This window comes from Onychostoma macrolepis, chromosome 08, assembly GCF_012432095.1.
Source record: "Onychostoma macrolepis isolate SWU-2019 chromosome 08, ASM1243209v1, whole genome shotgun sequence".
Taxonomy (NCBI): Eukaryota; Metazoa; Chordata; class Actinopteri; order Cypriniformes; family Cyprinidae; genus Onychostoma; species Onychostoma macrolepis.
In genome coordinates this window covers 5,028,162-5,054,159 of record NC_081162.1, presented here as the reverse complement: position 1 = coordinate 5,054,159, position 25,998 = coordinate 5,028,162, and the positions used below count along the sequence as shown (strand labels likewise).

At 36.6% G+C, this 25,998-nt stretch overlaps 1 protein-coding gene across 2 annotated transcripts in view; it reads right to left on the bottom strand.

Moving 5' to 3' along the window:
* Window positions 1-25,998, bottom strand: part of bmp1a (bone morphogenetic protein 1a) — an 84,228-nt gene that overhangs the window by 4,192 nt on the left and 54,038 nt on the right. For both annotated transcript variants that reach the window (XM_058784123.1, XM_058784124.1), the window contains 13 exons: window positions 23,501-23,625; window positions 18,300-18,415; window positions 16,906-17,008; window positions 16,691-16,807; window positions 16,044-16,189; window positions 15,235-15,430; window positions 14,860-14,985; window positions 11,059-11,219; window positions 9,337-9,517; window positions 5,264-5,389; window positions 3,956-4,083; window positions 2,687-2,900; window positions 1,601-1,851 (listed from right to left, as the gene is read on the bottom strand). In XM_058784123.1, coding sequence (XP_058640106.1) covers window positions 1,601-1,851; window positions 2,687-2,900; window positions 3,956-4,083; window positions 5,264-5,389; window positions 9,337-9,517; window positions 11,059-11,219; window positions 14,860-14,985; window positions 15,235-15,430; window positions 16,044-16,189; window positions 16,691-16,807; window positions 16,906-17,008; window positions 18,300-18,415; window positions 23,501-23,625 — 1,990 coding nt within the window. The remainder of the gene's footprint in view (window positions 1-1,600; window positions 1,852-2,686; window positions 2,901-3,955; window positions 4,084-5,263; window positions 5,390-9,336; window positions 9,518-11,058; window positions 11,220-14,859; window positions 14,986-15,234; window positions 15,431-16,043; window positions 16,190-16,690; window positions 16,808-16,905; window positions 17,009-18,299; window positions 18,416-23,500; window positions 23,626-25,998) is intronic.

Genomic DNA, 25,998 nt, shown 5'->3' with positions numbered 1-25,998 from the left:
ATATAAGCATATTGTTTTGGCTAATCCCATAATCCACTGCGATTAATTGAATTTTTTTCTACCAAAAAAAGATATTTACAGATATAGCTTATTCAATACTGAAAAGCAATAACAGTTGTTCCATGTAATTAAAAATGAACTAATTCATCAATATTTGTGCTTACAAGAGTAGTCTTTAGCTTAGCAACATGCTAACATTTGAATGTTTTTGGAACTAGCAGTTCTAGTTGAAAACTTTGTTGGCTATTTGAGTGGCACTTTATTTTTTGGTGAGGATGCTTCCTTGAGTCCAAAGTACAACTCAGTTTTGATGTGAATGCTTAGCATATAGGTAAACTGTAACACATAGTTATTATGTACTCAATTTGATAGCGTGCGCAGTGTTTTTTCTCTCCTGAATTTCTGACCAATAAAAGTGTTTTTACTCCTTTAAACTAGAGTTCTGCATTCCTTCTTTGATTTTGAAACAATGGCCCGGGTCAGTGTCGCCACCTTGTGAACAAACTAATTGCCGCAGAAAAAAAAACATTAAGGTGTCTACTGTATCTCTGTACTATGTTGATGATAAAATTTGCATTGCGCACACTGTGTCAAAAATGAGGTATACATTGAGCTTTAAAAGGTATCTGCCTATGTAGAGAGTGAAAAGTGCTTAGGGCTTCACATAAGAACCGAAATCTAAAAGCATTTGATATGGTTTCAGAGTAGTTTCCATTGTGCACTGACTCTTTTCTGACCAAGCTTAAATGGGTTATTTTGGGCTGTGACAGCCTAATGTGGCAGCACACTTAAGCTCATGTTGCTCGAGGGACATATTCCCCGCTGTTAGTAAATTGTCAGTTGCTTTGGATTAAAAGCATGCTCTAAATGGCAAGCTACCAAAACTTGATTGAGACAAATGTGCACTGTCTAACATCCTCTTGGTTCAATTTAAACGAATCTCTCAGTCGATAAGCAGGTTGCACCCATTGCAAGTGGCAGTATCAGAATATCATCCGATATACCTTGTCTAAACTCAGAACAGCATGATTACATTTACTTCAGTTTAACGAGAAGGACTGATGCTATGACCTAGAGAGCTGATCTCACACACACACACTGAGTTCTTATTGTTTCAGAGATTTCTGTATGATTTGTGTGTTTCAGATATTTTGTATCTCTCCAGAACTAGAAATGAGGAAAATCCCTGACGGCCTCTTTCAAAGATCATTGTTTATCCTGTAAGTAAGTGGTTCTCGAGTGGTGGATTATGTCCCAAAAATGGGCCACAGGTCTGTTGTAATAGGGTCATGGACAGCAGAGTAAAACAGGACTGTAAGGGCCAGTGAACACTATGTCCGATGGCTCGTAGCAACCAATCAAGCCTAACAAAGTAATTTGAGTGAGAAAGGGCAAAGAAATGTGGTTCTGCATGATTAGCTGCATTAATTCACAAAGAATACTGCTGGTGCTGAGTGATTGGTTGCTTGGAATTTCTTAAATTGAACTTTTTTGCATTCAGGTTTTGATGTTGTTGGCTTCAACTGGCAGTTAAAGGTATAGTTCACCTATGTGGTGATGTTTGCTGATTTTATGCAACAAATCTAAATCTGTGCTTTACCCCTGATCCACAGTAGCGGCCTAGTCTGGGTGATTTGGTGTCCGCCCCATCAAACAGCTCCATGTAATCATAGCCACAGTCGGCCTCCTCCTCGATTTCGAAGGTCTGGAAGATGAGCTCTACGCCGTAGCCCTTCTCTGCTGCGATCACCCACTGACAGTCTGACGCCCCGGGGTAGTTATTATCACCAAACTGGGCATGAGAGTAGAGGTCTTTAGTTTTCACCTCCGCTTTCAGACGGCCTCCACACTCTGGAGAAGAAAAGGAAATGAACGACTTGTGGCTGAGACTAGCACTCAATGATATAAACATCAGAGAGTTGCTGTAGCATACTTATATTTTTATGTTGAAATATAGTGCTAAAAATACATACTATACATTTGGGATTGGAATATTTTTGTCAGCTAAACCCCTTTTAATTAAATCTTAGTTATTTTAGGTTAATATTTCAATAATTTAATCAGTCATCTGCATGTTCATGGTTCTCTAATGTTGGTTAATTGTTCAAATAAACACAGGTAAACAAATTAAATATTTAAATGTTATGCTTTAATTCATTTTTAGCTTTTCATCAACTCACAAATGTCCTCCAGTTCCCTCAGGAACCCATTTGGGTAAAACCCAGCATTAATATAAAAGGGAAAATATAAAATGGATAGGCCTATAATATAATGTATGAATACATTAAATATACATTGAATATGAATTATGAATTTGAAAATCTGAACTTGAATTGCAAATTTTGCAAAGTTTATATAACCATAAGCCAAGTTTTATCATTAATGTCTAGGAAAAAAATATATAGTTAAAAACATTTTCTTGGCAGCCATAAACATTCAAAATTTTGACTGATTTTAATGAACAAATTGTTTAATTATTAATGTTAGAAAAAGTCATTATTTATTGAACTTGTGTCATTTTTAAAAAGCAATAAGCTATTTGAACCACGTGCTTCAGTGATTTTACCATGGCCTGTTGTTAATGACACAAAGCAGAGCACTGCATGGTTATAGTTTTTATTATATGAGACTACATGTAATTCCAGTATTTAGTGGTACTGTATTTAATTCAGATGGATGTGCTCACCTGCGGTATGGGAAGCCTCGAAGCCTTTCTTCTGCACTGAGTTATCAGAGAAGAAGCGGATGAACATCTTGTTGCTGGAGGATATGATTGGTTGAGGTTTCTTGGTGCCACAGTATCGTCCGAGGCTGGGTGCCTTCCCATCCCGACCGTCGTAAATCTCAATGTGGTCATAAGCACATTCCAGATGAGGCTCCATGTCAATTTCATTGAAAGCCTGAAATATATGGCTCATGTCAATGTTTGAACGGCACACACTCCAAATACTATTATAATGAACAGGGAAAAAAGGGCCGTTCACACAGAACTTGTTTTTGTGTTTTATTTACTCACCCTTCACTTGTACCTAACCTGTATGATTTCTTTATTCTGTTGAGCACAAAAGAAGGTATTTTGAAGAATGCTGATAATATTTTATTCCATACTATGGAAGTCAATGGCTGGCTTTTGCTCGGTTTGCTTACCGATACTCTTCAAATGTTGGTACTGTTACCATTAACTATTTGGTTATCATGTCGGTCACCAAACAGTTGATGGTAACCATTGACTTCCATAGTATGGGGAAAAAAAATACTATGGAAGTCAATGGCTACCGCCATATGTTTCTTCAAAATATTTTCAAAACTTCAAAATATATTGTTTTGCGCTCAACAGAAGAAAGAAACTCATACAGGTTTGGAATAAGTGGAGGGTGAGTTATTGATGACAGAATTGTCATTTTTGGTGAACTCTTCCCTTAAATGCTGCCTAGGTAGGCAGCACACTACGTTTTGGAACAGAGCAATAGTGCTGTCAGGACTTATGTTGAGAAAGACACTGGGATATTACACAATATTTGTGCACAACATGCACAAATGCACATGAATTTTTCATTCACTGCTCTCAGGGATACTTGATCCTGATTGGTCAATCACAGCATTCTGCAGTCAAATATTATTGTATAATTATGCTATGGTGTATAAATGTGCCAAACAAACCAATTTCCTACAAAGCTTTGCTAGTTACATGCCTCATAACAATCCACAGACTTTATACTTTTTAAAATAAAATAATTTCAAATTATATCATTTCGTTTATTTATAGCCATGTAATTAGTGAATAATGTACGGTCAGCTGTCTTTATTGCAAAATAAACCCCTTCAAGGTGACGCAAGGCTTCAGGCTGAGGTCAAGCTCACTCTGCAGGGTTTTGTTTTGAACTAATGACCGTCTAGACTGTACATTACCCAATGATGGTAAATATGGATGGAGAGGGGATGTTCTATTACATACTATTTTGATCCGATGTCCCGGGGTGGTGGAGAGGGCCCAGGTGCAGGCCTTCTTACTGGGGTATTTATCTGGCCAGTTTGGGCTGGTGATGGTCCCGCTCACGCTGTTCACAACGTGATCACAGCCGGCTGCAAGAGATACCAATAACACGTGACGTCCAGCACTCAAATACACACACATCATATGAGCATCGTTCAAACTCCAGACAACGAGAATCGCTGTTGTTTTTGGCACACAGATCCATGCATTTCCTAACCTCCTCAAACAACATTTTCTATCGTTTCTCCCAAGCACTGCCACTCTCTTTCTATTTCTGCCCGCGTTCTCTAAAAATATCCAGACGCTAGTTAGTGTCAGTGAGCTGAAATCGATGGTGAAGGTTTCTGAGCAGTCGTGCGCTAATAGGGAAAACAAAACAACCAGACTGCAGCTCGTTTCTCAGACAGAAAACACAGTGACCTTCCAGGCATACTGTATACAGCACATTTGGTAAATCACTTGCCAAAACCTAACCTAAAGCAATTTACAGAGAATTTTTGTTAACATGAGCTAACTAATCTAGGGTTGTTTTTTCTTTCTTGATAAAATAGAGTTTCAGCTCTGACTGGAAACATAGTCAAAGCCAATATATTTATGGATATCTGTCAGCCTATCAAAAGTAAAGAGACTGTTCACGCAAAAATTACAATTCTGTCGATATTTACTCTCCTCATGTTGCTTGAAGCTCTCAAAATGCTATTGGATTTTGTGTGCGTCATAATCGAACGTGCTGCAGTCTGAATGTGTGGAGTTAAGAACAAGATTCGAGAGCTACTTCAAGGAAAGATTTTTAAAGGATTAAAGGCTTACTTTTCAGTTTGTTCCTCAAAAAACTATCATATTGCTTCAGAAGAAGCTTATATCGTCATCATGTCGTCATATTTATGGTACATTTATAGTGCTTATTTGTCCTTTTTGAATCTTAATAGCTGTGATCACAATGAACTATCATTGTATTGAAAAGAGCAGCATGAACATTCTTCATCATATCTCCTTTTGTGTTTCACACAAGAGAAATGTCACAGGTTTGGAACAATATGATAGTGAGTAAATGATGACAATTTAAATTTTTGAATGAGTTATCCCCTTAAAAATAACATATTTCATCACTTACTGGGTGATGAGGTGTATTTTATCATATTGCTACCATTTTACATAACAATATGGCAAGATTTTAAGGGAGTTTACATGGCCTATCATGACCTGTTGCTTCAAAGGAACACTGTCTCAGTGCATATTCACATATAAGCGCGTGTGTGTGTTTCTCACCTTCCTTGCAGTCATGTTTGTTTTCATGCAGAATGAAGCCACTTCTGCACTGACAACTGTAGCTGCCAAAGGTGTTCACACATTCATGCTGACATCCGCCGTTCTCCTTAGAGCACTCATCTTTATCTGTGAGTACAAAACACCAGATCTCAGCAAAACACTACACTGTTAATAATAAAGGTTCTTTATTGGCATCAATGCGGTTTCACAAAGAACCTTCATCCATGGAAACTTTTCATTCAACAAAAGGTTCTTTAGATTATTAAAATGTTCTTCACACTAAGAAACAAATGGTTCTTTAAAGAACTGTTCACTGAAAGGTTCTTTGGGGAAAAGTGCTGTGAAAACCCCCTTTTTGGAATCTTTATTTTTAAGAGTGTACGATGATTTTAAAAAAAGAACATCATTCTACTTTAATGAGATAAATTATAAAAGCATTACACTTTGTATTGTACTACTTGAATGAATTTTAAAATGTTGAAAATGTAAAATTTGCCAGGGCCTGTCGAGATCCCAAGATGTTTAACTTCTCCTCTAAAATAACTTAAAAAATAAATAAAACATGAAAATTTTATTTTACACTTTTTCATTACAACTTTTAAACAACCACCTTTTTAAATGAATTTGGTAAGTGTAATTTGTACAATTTTAATGTAAACGAGCACTATTAAGGACAGCTGTTTTTGCTAATATATACACAACATAGAAACTTGGTTTTTTTTTTCGATGAATGTATGCATGTGTATATATATATACACACACACACACACACATACACAGGTGCATCTCAAATTAGAATGACGTGGAAAAGTTTAGAGTAGTTCAAGTCTTTGGTTCTTTTAATTGTGATGATTTTGGCTCACATTTAACAAAAACCCACCAATTCACTATCTCAACAAATTAGAATATGGTGACATGCCAATCATCTAATCAACTCTAAACACCTGCAAAGGTTTCCTGAGCCTTCAAAATGGTCTCTCAGTTTGGTTCACTAGGCTACACAATCATGGGGAAGACTGCTGATCTGACAGTTGTCCAGAAGACAATCATTGACACCCTTCACAAGGAGGGTAAGCCACAAACATTCATTACCAAAGAAGCTGGCTGTTCACAGAGTGCTGTATCCAAGCATGTTAACAGAAAGTTGAGTGGAAGGAAAAAGTGTGGAAGAAAAAGATGCACAACAAACCGAGAGAACCGTAGCCTTATGAGGATTGTCAAGCAAAATCGATTCAAGAATTTGGGTGAACTTCACAAGGAATGGACTGAGGCTGGGGTCAAGGCATCAAGAGGCACCACACACAGACGTGTCAAGGAATTTGGCTACAGTTGTCGTATTCCTCTCGTTAAGCCACTCCTGAACCACAGACAACGTCAGCGACAGCTCTTACCTGGGCTAAGGAGAAGAAGAACTGGTCCAAAGTCCTCTTTTCAGATGAGAGCAAGTTTTGTATTTTATTTGGAAACCAAGGTCCTAGAGTCTGGAGGAAGGGTGGAGAAGCTCATAGCCCAAGTTGCTTGAAGTCCAGTGTTAAGTTTCCACAGTCTGTGATGATTTGAGGTGCAATGTCATCTGCTGGTGTTGGTCCATTGTGTTCTTTGAAAACCAAAGTCGCTGCACCCGTTTACCAAGAAATTTTGGAGCACTTCATGCTTCCTTCTGCTGACCAGCTTTTTAAAGACGCTGATTTCATTTTCCAGCAGGATTTGGCACCTGCCCACACTGCCAAAAGCACCAAACGTTGGTTAAATGACCATGGTGTTGGTGTGCTTGACTGGCCAGCAAACTCACCAGACCTGAACCCCATAAAGAATCTATGAGGTATTGTCAAGAGGAAAATGAGAAACAAGAGACCAAAAAATGCAGATGAGCTGAAAGCCACTGTCCAAGAAACCTGGGATTCCCTACCATCTCAGCAGTGCCACAAACTGATCACCTCCATGCCACGCCGAATTGAGGCAGTAATTAAAGCAAAAGGAGCCCCTACCAAGTATTGAGTACACATACAGTAAATGAACATACTTTCCAGAAGGCCAACAATTCACTAAAAATGAAGTATTCTAATTTGTTGAAATAGTGAATTGGTGTTTTTTTGTTAAATGTGAGCCAAAATCATCACAATTAAAAGAACCAAAGACTTAAACTACTTCAGTCTGTGTGCACTGAATTTATTTAATACACGAGTTTCACAATTTGAGTTGAATTACTGAAATAAATTAACTTTTCCACGACACTCTAATTCATTGAGATGCACCTATATGTATGTACAGTGAGGAAAATAAGTATTTGAACACCCTGCTATTTTGCAAGTTCTCCCACTTAGAAATCATGGAGGGGTCTGAAATTGTCATCGTAGGTGCATGTCCACTGTGAGAGACATAATCTAAAAAAAATCCAGAAATCACAATGTATGATTTTTTAACTATTTATTTGTATGATACAGCTGCAAATAAGTATTTGAACACCTGAGAAAATCAATGTTAATATTTGGTACAGTAGCCTTTGTTTGCAATTACAGAGGTCAAACGTTTCCTGTAGTTTTTCACCAGGTTTGCACACACTGCAGGAGGGATTTTGGCCCACTCCTCCACACAGATCTTCTCTAGATCAGTCAGGTTTCTGGCCTGTCGCTGAGAAACACGGAGTTTGAGCTCCTCCAAAGATTCTCTATTGGGTTTAGGTCTGAGACTGGCTAGGCCACGCCAGAACCTTGATATGCTTCTTACAGAGCCACTCCTTGGTTATCCTGGCTGTGTGCTTCGGGTCATTGTCATGTTGGAAGACCCAGCCTCGACCCATCTTCAATGCTCTAACTGAGGGAAGGAGGTTGTTCCCAAAATCTCGCAATACATGGCCCCGGTCATCCTCTCCTTAATACAGTGCAGTCGCCCTGTCCCATGTGCAGAAAAACACCCCAAAGATGATGCTACCACCCCATGCTTCACAGTAGGGATGGTGTTCTTGGGATGGTACTCATCATCAACACGTTTAGTGGAATTATGACCAAAAAGTTCTATTTTGGTCTCATCTGACCACATGACTTTCTCCCATGACTCCTCTGGATCATCCAAATGGTCATTGGCAAACTTAAGTCGGGCCTGGACATGTGCTGGTTTAAGCAGGGGAACCTTCCGTGCCATGCATGATTTCAAACCATGACGTCTTAGTGTATTACCAACAGTAACCTTGGAAACGGTGGTCCAAGCTCTTTTCAGGTCATTGACCAGCTCCTCCCGTGTAGTTCTGGGCTGATTTCTCACCTTTCTTAGGATCATTGAGACCCCACGAGGTGAGATCTTGCATGGAGCCCCAGTCCGAGGGAGATTGACAGTCATGTTTAGCTTCTTCCATTTTCTAATGATTGCTCCAACAGTGGACCTTTTTTCACCAAGCTGCTTGGCAATTTCCCCGTAGCCCTTTCCAGCCTTGTGGAGGTGTACAATTTTGGACAGCTCTTTGGTCTTGGCCATGTTAGTAGTTGGATTCTTACTGATTGTATGGGGTGGACAGGTGTCTTTATGCAGCTAACGACCTCAAACAGGTGCATCTAATTTAGGATAATAAATGGAGTGGAGGTGGGCATTTTAAAGGCAGACTAACAGGTCTTTGAGGGTCAGAATTCTAGCTGATAGACAGGTGTTCAAATACTTATTTGCAGCTGTATCATACAAATAAATAGTTAAAAAATCATACATTGTGATTTCTGGATTTTTTTTTTTAGATTATGTCTCTCACAGTGGACATGCACCTACGATGACAATTTCAGACCCCTCCATGATTTCTAAGTGGGAGAACTAGCAAAATAGCAGGGTGTTCAAATACTTATTTTCCTCACTGTATGTGTGTATATGTATATATATAAAAATCACACATAATATCAAAAAACCACATCACACATTATACCAAAATGCATTTTCAGTATATATATATATATATATATATATATATATATATATATATATATATATATATATATATATATATATATATATATATATATACATACATACACACATATATGTTTAACATAGCACATAAACATTTATTTAAATTTCACAGCACACACACTCACCTGAGAAGAACTGGGCCTTGAAGCCCTTCTTGGAGACGGTGTTGTCAGATTTAAACTCAATGCGCATGTTGTTGTACTGAGAGGTGATGGCCTCCGGTTTCTCAGCACCGCAGAATTTCCCGTGAAGTCTGGAGTCGGCGGACAGACCACTTCTCACCTCAACAAAGTCATATTTACACACCTGCACAGCAGAGAGCAACACACGGGTGAACATCTACAAAGACCTTTCAACCACTGCTGGCCAGCATCTTTCTTGTTCCAAGACACAGCATATGATGCTCTTTTCAGAAGGGAAATATAATAGTGGAATCACTTGTATTGTTTTATCTTTTGCATGTATTATTTTTGATAAAAGCATCTAATAAATGTGAATGTCATGTTTGTTTTGATGAGAAACTAGATGGATCCTTCATTTAAGTGGCGCAAAATGCTCTAAATAGTCCATTGATACTTTTCACAGCTTTTCATTTTGATTGCAACACATGAGTGCATGGCAACTTTTGCCAATAATAGTTCACAAGCTGTACACTAGTTATCTGGAGCAAATGTTGTTTTTGGCAATCAATAAAGCTGAAGCCTTTCTCACCTCCCTCTATTAAACCAGAGCCAGTACACTGAAGGAATGTTCCAGGTTCAATACGAGTTAAGCCCTACTGACAGCATTAACACAAACAATATTGACAAAACAAACACAAATCATATTCACAGTAATGCGCTTACAATGGAAGTCTATGGGGCAAGACATTCAAGAGGGCTAAAAGCAGGAATAGGTGGCTTGTAGTTTAAAAGAAGCACTTGTATGCATTCTTACACAGAAACGGTGTTATTTAAGCACATAAATCATGCTTTTAATGATGGTGCAGCTATTGTAAGTGGATGAATATCTGGTTAAACGTTACCAACGCAACTCCTGTGGATGGAGTTTGCTCCATGTAAACAGATAGTTACATAATGTTAGTTTCTGGTAACCTTTCACATAATGTGCAAAAGTTATTTTTGTGCAGGTTCATGCCCTGTAGACTTTCAATGTCAATCCATTATTGCAAACAGATTCGTTTTTGTGGTCATAATTACTTTCTGTGGTAATTGGCAACATGTCACTGATGCAGAACCTGTATGAACCCAAATCATTCCTAGCTTTAATTTATCCAGCAATTATATAGTACGCTATTAATGCAAAAGCTATAAAATACTCAGGAAAACGTACAGCTGCTTTAAACACGTTTTAGTGTGTCATCTAATTTAGTGGACTAATAGCTATTTAAAAAACCCAGCCTGAGCCAACAGCCTCATTTTCTTTCTCAAAATCACTCTTCTTGTTTAGCACTAATGTAATGACGTTGCTTTTATATTAAAGCAATATAACCGGCTTCTATTGAAGCTTGTGAAATTTCAAATAACGAAATATAAAAAGACAGGCTGGAAGCCAGATGGCAACTCTTTAACAGTATAGCTCTGTTTTAAACTACCTGAGTGTTTGCGATAAACATGCATGAAGCCAGAAAACTACCCTTTATCTTAACCAACAGATCATAAGTGCATTCGTCATGTGAGCTGCACTCAAATGCAAAACTGCCGTAAGCTATCAACAATGAACAAGTGAGAAAATATGAAGGCAATTTGGAGAAGTCAGTCTCTAAAGCCCTGTGGTGATTCACACCAATCGAGCTGAAATGAACCAGACAAACCCACCCCACGCTGAGGCAAAAACCTAGTGCTCACATCGTTCCCCTCCGTCTCGAAGACATCGAAGAGCAGCGTGATGCGGTACTGCGTGGGCGCCACCAGCTGCCAGATGCAGTTCTTGTTGGGCGGATACTCTTTGGGCCAGCCTGGACTGGTGATGGACCCATTCAGCTTGGTGATGAAACCACCACAGGCAGCTGAGAAAAAGACAACAGGAAAGAACTGTAAGACAAATTATACTAATGCATTATGAAGAAATACTTCAGCTCCTCTTTCTTGAAATGATCTGATTCCCAAGCCTTTTCAGTAACAGCATAGGAGCATAAATCTTAAAGTTAAAGCAACTGATCTTTTCTTCCATGCATCGTGATTGAAGCAGATTATGGGGGAAAAAATAAATAAAACAAGGCGGATACTTGTTTCTATTCATTGATTAGCAGATCCGAATGCAAGCTTGCAGTGATTAAATGATAAGATATGATACATCACCAGAGAAAAGTCTCACCAGAACAGTTCAAGTTATGACATTTTGCTTAGTACAAGGTCAAAAAAAGAACATGTGCATGGATGAATTGTTCTCAATAACCTCAAAGAACAGATTTAGAAAAAGATAGGGTGAGTTTCCATTATATGCTGACTTTAAGATGGCTTATTGTGAAATTCCCTTCACGTTCTCTTTATACACAGAGTTTATTATGTAGAATGGTTTGTTGTTTTCTTTAAAAAGTATTTTTGTCCTTGGCTTTAAACTTCATTTGAAGGCACTCATGTGTGTTTATTTTGAGTTTCGGTGAATTGATCAAGAATCATGATGCATCAACAAATATACTTTTTTCCCCTCTGATCTCTACCACTATGTTTATATATTCAAAGGGGTAGTTCACCCAAAAATGAAACGTTTCTCATCTAAAGTTGGTTTTATGAAGGTTGTTGTTGTCTAAACAACATCAAACTCCAATGACTTTCATTGTAGAATGTGCAAAACAAAACTGAAACATTTTTCAAAATTTGTTTCACAGAAAAAAGAAAGTCATACATGTTTGGAACGACTTGAATAAATAAACGATGACAGAATTTTTGTTTTTGAGTGAGCTGTCACTTTTTTCCCCACATACAAAGCAATTATCCTATTATAACAGAGCTCATTTACATACAGAAGTCTTATACAGTAGGTAAATTAGCAAAAACAACCTAGATTATTCAGGTTTAATTCGATCTTTTTTTACCGCTAAAGTGTGCATATTAGTACGTCAGAGTAGTAATATGTGCCCTTAAGGTATTAATATGTACTCTTATTGTACTATTATGCACCCTTCGTTGGTAAAGAAGGTACAAAAGTGTCCTTCTGAGGATACTGTCCCAGTGACAAGCTGTTGTACCCCTGTACAAAATAAATGCAAAAATGTACAACACAGCCCTTTAAAAAAAACTCCCTTTAACTGCTACATATTTCATGTTCAACATGCCTAGGTTACAAAGCACTCTTAAACTTTCAATTTATCAAGCTGACCAGCTTGTGGTTTGTCAAAACGGCACCTGCTATATATAAAATAACAAGAACGGTCCCGTTTTAATTAAAATACACAGGGAACAACCCCGGGCTTCGTATCTAATCAAACACGAGCAGAAAGACAGAGTAGTTTACTTTGGTGCAGTACGATCCAAATTACCCAACGGATCCCCTACAGCGATTTCCACTGAACACATGCGCTCGGGGAGAGATGTTTCCATGGCTACCCGCATGAAGCCTTTGGACAGCCCTTGCCTTGAAGTTTTAGCTTTATGTACATTTGAGCCCTATTCGTCTCTATTCCCTCAGGGCCGTCGTGCAATGAGAACGAGCGACATAGTCATTATGATAATGTGGGATTTACTGCTGATATGATGATAGCCACCGGGAAGCTGTGCTGGGCCAATCTTTCTTTTATCTAATGGAGAATCATTTTCTGATCGCTCCAGTCTGTCACGATTGAGCTGTTGAGTCATCTCAGTGCATGTCTGAACAAACAGACTTTTGCTCAATATAGCAGCCTCAGGGTACGTGCAGTCCTAGCAACTGCCTCATGCATCCAGCCGACAATATAATGAGAGACATTAGCTGTTAGACAACACTGTACCTAAGAATGCTTTGACCCTTAACCCCAAATGTATTTTAGTGCTTTGTTTGAGAAGAATATGATATAAACAGATTCGAACTTCAGCAGAATTTCCAGCCGCTCAGAAAACAGAGCAGCGCTTTGTAAGTGTCGTGCGGAGGAGGGTAAAGAAAGCCAGGCGAGCCTGCTGTCAATGTGAGGAAGGTGCTCATAACTTGCTGGCAAGCCCCGAGCCAATAGCACAAAACAGATGTCGGCGGTATGTCAACAGCGCAAGCAGGAGTAGTAATTAAGAATATGCAGTAGCACAGACTGTCCACTAGAGGCAGAATGAGGTCGGTGTAGCTGGCTACTCAAAACATGCACTCGGTAATTAAGGGTAATAAAAGGCTTCTTTTATTTCAGATTAATATGCATAGGTTAGCATTTTGTAGGTTGATTCCCCCCAAAAGTGTAAATATGCTATAAAAACTTTGTTTGAGACAAAGTTTTTGGTTTGTTTGAGAACCCTGACCAGCCCGGCAAACACTGGTTTAACCAATGGTGTGAGTTTGGGGCGGGGCTATCTGGTTGTTTATCCAATAGAAGATAAGGGGAGTGTTCTAGAAATCAATGTATTTATTTATTTATTTTTACAATCCCAGTGGCTCAGAAATTTCTGCTTCATCTTTAAAAGTTCAACATTTTCTTGGAGGTGGATTCACGAAACATTCTTTAAAACAAAATTCTTCTTAACTGCTAAACTAAAGTAACTAACTAAGTTTATACAAAATATTGAAAGAAGAATTAGAATTCTTGAGAAGAATGTTAAAACTCCTTGTACATAACCTCTAAATGTTAGTATAACATTCAGCTTGTCTTAAATTCCCATAGGTAAGATATTAAATTGAATTTACTGATTTATTGAATTAATATTTTGGGTTGTTTCAAATATTAAGCATTCTAACATAACATTACCTACATAGAATGCATATTACTATTACTGGGAATCTGCACAAATACTCTAAAATCCATTGATCGATAACGTAAAGTAAGATCGGTTAATTATGTGTAATGTGACTTTTTGCTAAATTTGAAATTCAACAACAACACTACGAAAATGCACCTTGTTTTAAATTTTATAATTACAACAATTTTCATCAGGATTTTGATTATTATGGAAAATTGGCATGCAGCACATCTTGGCCTTTGAGATGATCAGCAAGTCTTCATCAAGAACCGCTGAACAATCAGATAACACAAAAGCCTGTCATTGACTTCTTAAGAGGAAAAAAATACACATTCTTAAGAAAATATTAAGAATGAGAACTTAAGAATTTTTCAGGAATTGAACTTAAGTTTCTTAGAAAATTCTTAACTCCTTTTAAGAAGATTTTTGTGAAATTGACCTATGATCTTTAAAAACTTCCTTTGCCCTAAAACTTGCCCTTATTACCACACACACAGACTTAGCGTTATTTGTTTGTATACTGTAAGACAAATCCATATAAAAATGGAAAACGTACTGGTAATTTTCTGCCTGGACATCATGCCTAAAATTCAGTGCAATGCATAATTTAAAATATGGGTAAAACGCATGAAAAATGAATACGGAAAATTCCTTTATATTACTTTATCTTAGAATATTGGGCCCTATTTTGACAGACTTTTCTGAGAGTGTACAGCTTTCCCTCGATGCTGCCATAAACAGTTTAAATATGGCACTGGCCCGTATTCAGCACTGAACTGTTCACATACTAACCCTCGCAACTCCGTTTGTCTGCCGCCAGTTCGTACCCAGGGTCACAGGCACACTTGTAACTACCGAGCGTGTTGACACAGCGCTGCTCACAGCGACCGTTGTCGGGTCTGGAGCACTCGTCCATTTCTGCAACAACAAAAACATCAGAACTTGAGTTACAGTACCATAAAGGAGCGATGCTAATCTCTTAGGAGATATTTAGTGCTAATATATTATCAGGGATTTTCTTTTTCTTTCCTTAAATGTTGGTTATTGGCCAAATATTTTATGTGCTTTCCTGAATTTCAAAAATGTTAAATTCTGAACTATAATGGCCAATCATCACTCCTATACAATTTCCAAGGTGAAACCATAAAGCAAAAACGTCCACCTCACCTTTGAAGAAATTAGCAGCAAATCCAGCCTTGTTGACAGAACCGTCAGACACAAACTTCATCCAGAGCTGGTTGGAACTGGATTTAATATCGTCGGGTTTGTCATAACCACAGAATCTGCCCAACAGTGGGCTGCTTTCTGAGTTCCCATCTCGAACCTCCAGGTAGTCGTATGCGCAGTTATCGTGCCTCTCGATCTTGGATTGAAAAGAGGAAAGATAATGAAGAAAAAGGAAATGGAAAAAGTAAATTTAAACCTGAAAGACCTGAAAAGCATTTCTTTTCTTTCAATGCAAGACATGCCATTAAAATTTGATAGCAACCAGCTGTGACCGTAACCAACCTTTTCATCAAGGTCTAGAACATCTTAAAAAAATCAAGTGGAAAACACGCTGAATGTTTTCCCCCTTTTCTTTTACAGATCTGCAACATCTCTTCTTTCCAAAGACAAAGATCATGGGGAGTTTTGGGTTTATTTACACCAGCTGGTTAGAGACAATCTAAACCAAACCCAGAGCCAATGCAATGACACGACAAAATCAGAGTCAGCCAGGCAAATGACACAAGCACTAAATTAAAGTGATTTAAAAAAACCTCAGCATTTAAGTATACTCCGTTTATATAATCAAAGAATGGTATGACGTAAGGGTCTTCCTTTTACATTTTAGCAATCCCTCATTTTTTTTCAGTCCTATTAATGTTTATTTCTAGATATACACTGTCTTTTCTTGTTTAGGACACAATATGACAGTGTATAAGCAATTCATTACATGCTTATAATGCAGTAATAACAACTTTTTTTAATCATACCTCAAACGATTGGAAGGTAAGGCCTACATGGTAACCCTGAGCCACAGTGATCTTCCACACACACACTTTGTTAGGTCTGTAGTCGTCTGGGTAGTTCGGAGACTGAATTTGACCATTGTCTTTCTTCACCTCCCCACCGCAAATAGCTGCAAGATAAAAGATTACAGTGCAAACATGACAGTAAAGCATGAAAATGACTTCTTTCACAACAGGAACTACTGGAAGCGGATATTGTTAGGTGTTCACCTAACTCAGTAATTCAGCTATAGTTGGATTTAGGTCTGTGGGGCAAAACACTTATTACAAACGAATTTGACAGTGTTTTCTGTTGACATGCAATTTTGAGCACTCTGGATTTGCCCTAGACCGTAGCCATGAAATTGCTGCTTTGTTTTGGGCTAATTTTGCTCACAACCTCTTGCAGCTCTATCGACATATGAAACACAAGGCAAATAAGAAACTGCTGTTGCAAATTATTAAATATATGAAGGTTTACATGAAAATGTCAATGGTATGAGCTAAAGGCACAATTTTTTGAGACTGTATGTACACACAAGTACTATAGTGCTTCTTCATAATTTTTTCAATGCCCACTAGCACTTGTTTTATAATATTTGATGGTTGTTGATTTGGTTGAATGCTGGTACCTTCGTAAACCACAGAGAAGCCCTTTCCCACCCAGTTGCTGCTGCTGCGAAACTCAATCCAAAGGCGACTGTCTGTAGAGACGATCGGCTCCGGTAATTTATCCCCACAAAATCGACCTGCATACAGAGGTACAAACAAATAACTCAACATTAATTAAGCTTCACTTTGACTTGTTCATATTGCTCTTTTGAAATGTCAGGTGTTCATCTTAAACCTTTCAGTGGTGCTTTCCTCCAATATCCATCTCTGATTTCCACATGATCATACCAGCACAAATGACTCCGGTATAAATCCATAGATGTAAAGTTCAGAATGATCTTAGGGAAGAAAATGTAGTAAATTGTCACTGAAGGAAAGTTGGAAATCTTTGAAAGTCTTAATAACTGTCCAAATGCAATGATTCTAAGCAGGATTTCAATTCGGAAATCCTCATTTTAGACAATCTACTTGGTTACTTTACTGTGGAAATAGTAATGTCAAGATTAATTAAGAAGTCTTTTTTAATCTATTATTTTTTTACAAATCAAAACATTTTGCAGAGTATAAATTACTCCACTGTAATCAGGATGTTTGTTTTAGAGTAAAACTATATAGTGAGAAACATAAATAACAATATTTGACAGAATATTTTCTCCAATCAAAAAAATTTATATAAAAAATATATTTAAAAAAGTTACTTTTAAAAGTAATGCACTACAATGTTGCATTACTCCATAAAAAAGTAACCGATTGTATTACTTAGTTACTCTTTATGGAAAGTAATGCATTATAAGATTGCATTACTCCATAAAAAAGTAACCAACTGCATTACTTAATTACTGTTTATGGAAAGTAATGCATTACAGTATTGCGTTACTCCATTAAAGAGTAACCAATTGCGTTACTTAGTTATTCTTTATGGAAAGTAATGCATTACACCATTGTGTTACTCCATGAAAGAGTAACCAATAATGTTACTTAGTTATTCTTTATGGAAAGTAATGCATTACAGTATTGCGTTACTCCATAAAAAAGTAGACAATTGCATTACTTCATGGAATGTAATGCACATCTACTTTACGTTACTTTTGTGTTTCCTTTTGTCACCTAGGCTAGGTTTGTTTATTTGTTTTTAATAACAAAAAAAAGTTATATTTTTGGCAACTGTAAAGGTCCTTTCACACCAACAGTGAAATTAATGAGCCTTAGGTACCTCACTCCCAATTCCTCTCAACACAGGGACAGGAGAGCTAATGTAATGTAATGAGTAACTAATGTTACGTATTTGAAAAAGTAACTCAGATATTTCATTGTAAATTTAAAAGTAATGTGTTACTTTACTAGTTACTTGAAAAAGTAATCTTATTACATAACTTACGTTACTTTTAATGTGTTATCCCCAAGACTGTTTATTTGCCTTTAATTGTGCAATTTACTAGCAATTGTAGCACTGTAATCTGAAATTGTGAAATGCGGTAATGTATGTGAAAAAATAGTTGACTTCCCAACTGGACTTCCCAACTCTATGTGGGACCAACATCACAATTTTCTCAATTCCATAAACTGTCCACAGGCCTAAAAACGTCTCTCACAGCAGCTAATCAGAGTGATTCACCAGCGCTTCTTCACCTTTTCTCCCGGTGTGACTGAAATTCTCCATATGCAGTGCATATATGCTGAATAACCATTGGGAAAACCAGGTGAAGAGAAGTTTCCACTACTCTCCTGCAAACTGTCTCCACATCCTAAGAAAGACAGAAAGAAAGAAAGGTCATGAGCTGTCAGTGTTCAAGAAGAGTTCACATGTGAACAGTTCATTACACATAAACGAGATGCGATCAGTTACACAACGGTCCACAGAGACAGTACGCTGCCTGTATATAAAACATTGTTGTGCGTCACAGAACGCAACAAAGACAAGAGACCACAACAAAGTCTGGATTGTCTTTCACAGTGTGCGCCTTGAGCACTTTCATGTTATGAAGCACATCTGCTTCCAATGTTACACACCTGCCTGATATTCACAGCAAAGAGCAAAAGAAGGAGATAAAAGTGATGCAAAATTTAAATGAAAAGAATTTTCATTTATATGGTACTGCATGCAATTAAAATGAAACAGTTCACAGGCAGCATACTGTATTAAATGCGCTGGGTAATTAAACGCTCTGGTGGTCACTGTGGAAATACACATGGCAAACCAGCATTGCTTCATTAAACGTCAAAAATATCAGCAGTTTCATAACATATTCATAAAACACAACATATGCAATGGATAATGTACAGCCTGCTTTACACTGGGGTCCTGATTACCCTTTCAGCTCATTATTTTGTGATAATGAACAGATGATTGTACATTATCCTGCTTATCACACAACTACTAACTAATTGACTAAATAAATAGACATGGACTATTAGTCTAACAAAAGACAAACCAACACAAAGTAAAAAATGAATAAATACAAAATTTAATAATAAAATAATATAGAAAATAATAATGACACTTACAATACTGACAATAAAATGAAATAAAACATTAAAAAATTAAATAACATAGAATAGAATAATGACAATCTGACAATAAAATAAAATAAAATAATATAATTGATAAGGAAATTCAGGCATTCATATGGACATAGGGACTACAACAACACCAAACGTTTAAGACTAGAAAAATAAAACAAAACAAGTGCATTGACCCATAGTACTAAAATGAAACCAAACAAAAGAATCTAAACTAAAATGTTGTAAGTGGCTGAACATAAAATTTGACCAATACAACATCATATATATATATATATATATGCTCACATGCTCTGCACGCATGAGTTTTCAGTCATGTAAAACTAGAGTATCAGAGATCCGTCAGGCCAAGTGTGAAGTGGATACAGAGTTTAGAACCATTAACAAGCGTTCTGGCAAGCCACAGCAAGGAATGCTGTGCAAACGATATGCCACACTTACCACCTTATTCTCCAGCATGTGATATTCTGCATCCTACCCTGTGTACCATCATCCACATGTGCCAACTGCATGAACAAATCATGTGATACACGTTCCTCCAACAGACTTCAGTCAGAACTTCAAAAAGTCATAACCATATGTGTAAAACGATCACCAGTCCCAGATGAGATTATTTATGGGCGGGGTTTTTTCTTCCATTTTTAACTAAAGCCATGCTAAAGACAAATGTCTAATATATATTACTATATATATATATATATATACATATATAATAATAATAATAATAATAATAATAATATCATTAGATACCTACAATGTGTTTAAATTCAAATTTAAGACTTTTAAATAGCCTTTTCAGGATGGAATAAAATGAATATTGTATGTCCATACAGAACAAATCTATACAATCTCAAAATAAATAATATATCTCAGATTCTTTTACTAGATTAAAAAGGCTGGGGTTCAAATTATATATTCAATATATACATGAACTAAAAATTGTTTATTTACCAGTATATCAATTCATATGAAACGGAGAACAATAAAGAAAGGTAATTGAATGCTCTGACACTTTCCTTGCAGTGACAGACAATCTATAAGGCTTTACATTGAATTAAATAGCAGACAGAATTCATTGTGTAACAAAAATACCAATAATAACCATTAAAAGGATTTTATGCTCTAATTCAGTATGCTATAATGAAATACAATTCAATATGCTATATACACTGTAATTTTATGCTATAATTGAGGCAGAAATACACCTGGACTCTTATTTTGAAATGTCTGGGCTTTACTGTTTACAGCTGCTCATTCAAAAACATGCACTCATGCAACCATCTACAAACAAACAAACAAAAAAAATGTGAAGACCATAATGTAAGGATTGTCATAATTCATCAACAGCAATCGTTTGGTATAAATGTGCGGTATTCACTAATTGCAAACTGCACTGAAACCACAAGCCAGTAGAACAAGGCTGCATTTTTACTTTGAACTTGTTTTAATTACACTTTTTAAATAGTTTCAATTAAATAAATAAATGTGTAATTAAATTGTAGCCTTTTGAAGCTTAGTAATCAGTTTAGGCTGCATCACGGTTCCTGTTTTCCCCTGTTTTTATGCATTAATATTTTTATTTAATTTTATTGATTTATATTCAGTGTGCAATTAAAATGATACTGTATTACATGAGCTGGGTAATTAAACGCTCTGGTGGTCATAATAGCAAACCAGCATTGCTTCATTAAATGTCAAAATATCAGCAGTTTCATAACATATTCAGAAAATGTCATGAATAATGTACAGTCTGCTTTACACTGGGGTCCAGATTGCCCTGTTGGAGTGGGGTAAAACAAAACAAAACAAAACAAAACAAAACAAAACAAAACAAACAAAACAAAACAAAACAAAACAAAACAAAACAAAACAAAACAAAACAAAACAAAACAAAACAAAACAAAACAAAACAAAACAAAACAAAACAAAACAAAACAAAACAAAACAAAACAAAACAAAACAAAACAAAACAAAACATTATTAATATGTATTATTCATATACATTACGTTGTGGTGTTGTGTTGTTCTCCAAAGTACAAAAATCTTATTTTCTCTGCTTTTATTTAATTTGATCTTTTTATGATTTTTTATGATCTTAAATTTGACAAAACCACATTTAAGACATTTTAAGAGCTTTTAAGTACAACTGGTTTGGACATATTTGCTTGAAGGTTTACACTCATTCACTCACTGGTAGTGTGTGTTTGAACATCTCTATAAAGGGTACATGAAAAATATCTTGACCCCCTTGTACTGCGTTTAGTTGCTGTCTCCTAGAAAGCAAGCTTTCTCTCCTCTGTTTTATCAGGGAAAGAAGACAAATTACAAACTTCCTGTGCTTGACCAGTGTTTACTCTGCCTTCCCGAGCCAAGAGTCACAGAGACCGTCGCCAAGATACCACACCACATCAATTGTGGATGCCATGTTATTTCCAGACAACATAATCTCAGCGTGTCCCACCCAAGACATGAAATAGGGCAAATTACAAAAAAAAAAAAAAAAAGTTTTTCCATGAGGATTTTGTCTTGTTTTCTATAAACATATCTAAAATATCTAATATTTATATCCTTTAACAAAATTTGCCATTGGTGGTCATTCTGAGGATTTTGCTTGTGTATGTACTGTATGTGTATATAGTGTTGGGTGTAATGCATTACTATGCAGTTAATTACTGTAATTTAATTACTTCTCTCTTGAAAAAGTAAAGTAAGGGACTACTCTTAATTTCTCTGTAATTTAATTACAGTTACTTCTGATGCAAGTGAATTAAACAGATTAGAAAAATTCTATACAAAACAGTGAATTTAACATCAAAATATGACATCCAATGTTAAAATGTATAATTTTAATGTAACCTCCTTTTAAATACTTTGGTCAGTTCAAGAATAATTTAGGCAATTTTATATTTATTTGAAAGAATTATAAGAGCATTTTCATGTCTATCCTTGTATTGTTCAATTGTTAAATACAGTGGGTACGGAAAGTATTCAGACCCCTTAAATTTTTCACTCTTTGTTATATTGCAGCCATTTGCTAAAATCATTTAAGTTAATTTTTTTTCCTCAGTGTACACACAGCACCCCATATTGACAAGTCAACCATCTCTGCAGCCCTCTACCAGTCGGGGCTTTATGGCAGAGTGGCCCGACGGAAGCCTCTCCTCTGTGCAAGACACATGAAAGCCCGCATGGAGTTTGCTAAAAAACACCTGAATGAGATTCTCTGGTCTGATGAGACCAAGATAGAACTTTTTGGCCTTAATTCTAAGCGGTATGTGTGGAGAACACCAGGCACTGCTCATCACCTGTCCAATACAGTCCCAACAGTGAAGCATGGTGGTGGCAGCATCATGCTGTGGGGGTGTTTTTCAGCTGCAGGGACAGGACGACTGGTTGCAATCGAGGGAAAGATGAATGCGGCCAAGTACAGGGATATCCTGGATGAAAACCTTCTCCAGAGTGCTCAGGACCTCAGACTGGGCCGAAGGTTTACCTTCCAACAAGATAATGACCCTAAGCACATAGCTAAAATAACGAAGGAGTGGCTTCACAACAACTCCGTGACTGTTCTTGAATGGCCCAGCCAGAGCCCTGACTTAAACCCAATTGAGCATCTCTGGAGAGACCTAAAAATGGCTGTCCACCAACGTTTACCATCCAACCTGACAGAACTGGAGAGGATCTGCAAGGAGGAATGGCAGAGGATCCCCAAATCCAGGTGTGAAAAACTTGTTGCATCTTTCCCAAAAAGACTCATGGCTGTATTAGATCAAAAGGGTGCTTCTACTAAATACTGAGCAAAGGGTCTGAATACTTAGGACCATGTGATATTTCAGTTTTTCTTTTTTAATAAATCTGCAAAAATGTCAACAATTCTGTGTTTTTCTGTCAATATGGGGTGCTGTGTGTACATTAATGAGGAAAAAAGAACTTAAATGATTTTAGCAAATGGCTGCAATATAACAAAGAGTGAAAAATTTAAGGGGGGTCTGAATACTTTACGTACCCACTGTATATATTTATTTAGGTGTTTTTTTTGTGTTTTTTTTACTGGAAAACATGACAAAACACTGACTGAGATTTTTGTTTTTGCATGATTTTGCTGTCCAGACCTGAATACTTGTAATGTTTGCAGTCAGACATGTTTTCATAATGTGCTTACAGTTTCCAATGACCCAGATTTTCTATCTTCACCATCTTTAACTCTTGTTGAGTCTGACAGGAGCTTCTCCTTATTTATACAGAAGGATGATGATGTGACACTTTAGCATTCTGTAATTCTGTACAGTTTGTGTGTGCAATTTTCTTACTTGGACACTTGTAAAGTTTGCGTGCCTGTGCGATGTCTCCTTTGCTCAGTCTGGTCCTCTGACCGATGGGCGGCCGAACTCCGTTCACATCATATCGTGGCAGAATGGTGTCCAAAAATATCCCTCTGTCAGGAAAAAAGACATCACTTCAATCAAAATGAACAGATGCATAAAGACAAATCTGTCTTGTTATTTTAATCCTATTCACTTGTTTCCTGGAATGTCTAGCAAAACTCTCCACACCCTCACACAGAAACATGGGTACTATAAACACAAATGTTATCTCACACTTTAAGATACTGCAGTGGCAAGTTTCAGCAGATGTACAGAATGTGGCGGTTAGGACTCGACAGGCTGTAAAGTCATTTGTGGAGCAGACAACAATCCGAAGGGAATTCAAGCCAAGCCGTGTTATCCGCGAAAGCAGTCATGGAAGCTGCGGCCTGTGGCTCGCCTGCTCTTCTGTTTTTTTGTTTTCTGTGTAACACTATATGCAATGTTGAGTATACTTTGAGAGCTTTGCCTTGGTCTGCAAAAATGTCATGACTCAGATTCAGCATTTGCATGTATTATTTTAGTCCAGCGCTACAGGTGCTGTAATCTGACAGTGTTTTATAAAGCAAAACCACAGACAGATATGATCCATATGTATCTGCCATAAGTCAACTGCTAGTGTATATTGAGAGTGTTGGGTAAGTTACTCTAAAAAAGTAATTAATTACTAGCTACCAATTACATCTTTAATGTAATTAGATTACTGTAATAAATACTCTCTCAAAGTATTATTACTAATTACTAAATCCCATATCAACCTCAACCAGTTGAACAATACAAGGATAAACATCAACCTCCTCTTTTAATTCAAATAAATAATATAAAATTGTATAAAATATTCTAGAACTGACCAAAGTATTTAAATAAAGAAGGTTACGAAAAAAAAAATATATATATGTATATCTTCAGTGTAATTAGATTTTAAAATGCATTTAAAAAAAAAATTTTCAGCTAACTATCAAGTTTATGGATTTTGCATGTCTTTCCTGATGTAATTAATGTTACATGACATTATTGTTTTTAAGCATTATTGTTTACAAGTGATTACATGAGACATGATACATTTCAGTTAGATGTTTCTTTCAGTATGTTTTTGATGTTTATTCATGTTTATTTGGTGCTATAACTAGTAGTCAAGTAGAAGAGATGATCGGTTCACATGTTGATTGAACTGAAGTTGCTATAGCGATATGCAATGCCACATTCTAGAGTGTGTTTTTTTTTCTAGCTAACTATCGAGTTTATGGACTTTGCATGTCTTTCCTGAGGTAACTGATGTTACATGACAATACTGTTTACAAACATTGTTTAAAAGTGATTACGAGACATGATACATTTCAGTAAGATGTTCTGTTTCTTTCAGCATGCTTTCTGATGTTTATTCATGATTGTTTGGTGCTATAATTAGTAGTTAAGTAGAAGAGATGATCGGTTCACATGTCGATTGAACTGAAGCTGCTACAGCGATCTGTCACTCCATATTAAAAAGCATCAAAACCATATTTACTGTTTGTATTTTGTGATAAAAACTTGAAAGCTGAGATTTTGTTTCATATTAAAAGTAAAGCACAAAGATTATTGTGATTATTGGATGGCAGATGTGCTGCAAATAATGTTTATTGAAGATCACACAACAGAAAACAGCACAGACTAAAAGATCGTTCTTGAGATTTAAGAAGCCATATCAATGTCAATTAAAAATGAGAAACTGATATTGTTAATCTAGCACTACCATCCACACAGCTGACATGTTTACCTGTTGTAGTTTATTCAAGCTGGGTCACAAAATAGATCCTGACACAGTCAAAACACACCATCGGAGAAACAAAATACTGTTTCAGCCCTCCAAAACTATTTTGGCCGTTGCCAAAATTTTGGAGCATCACTATACTCTAGCATAATGTTTGGTCATGATGAAATGCATCCACACAGCTCACATGCTTACATGTTGTAGCTTATTCACAATGTGAACACAAAATAGATAACTGAGTCTAACACAGGTAACGTGCTAATAGAAGCACCGATTAAACAGCACTGTTTCTGGGCAAATATTTCAGTCAATGAAGGATAAAAATGACAATATCTTCATCAGTTTTCTGTGAAAGTGAAGACATTAAAACATCCATTCAGAAATTATGATCATTTTTTTGTAATAATGTTCCAATATTCTGAAATATCCACAGGTATTACGATATTACATGATTCTTCTTTAGCTGGTTTAAGGACCAAGAGACACAAAAACAGTATCGTGACAATGCTAGTTTACTTTGGTTACTAACATTTGTCTCAGGTGATTCGATCAGCTGAGATGGATTGAAGTTTACATCTGGTTTAATGTGTCTCAAACGAGTCTGTGACCACAATGTTTTAGGTATATTTGTAGCCTTTTCCAAACATGTCCAAAATGACTTGGCTTGTTTTGTTTTAGACTACTTGCTATGCAT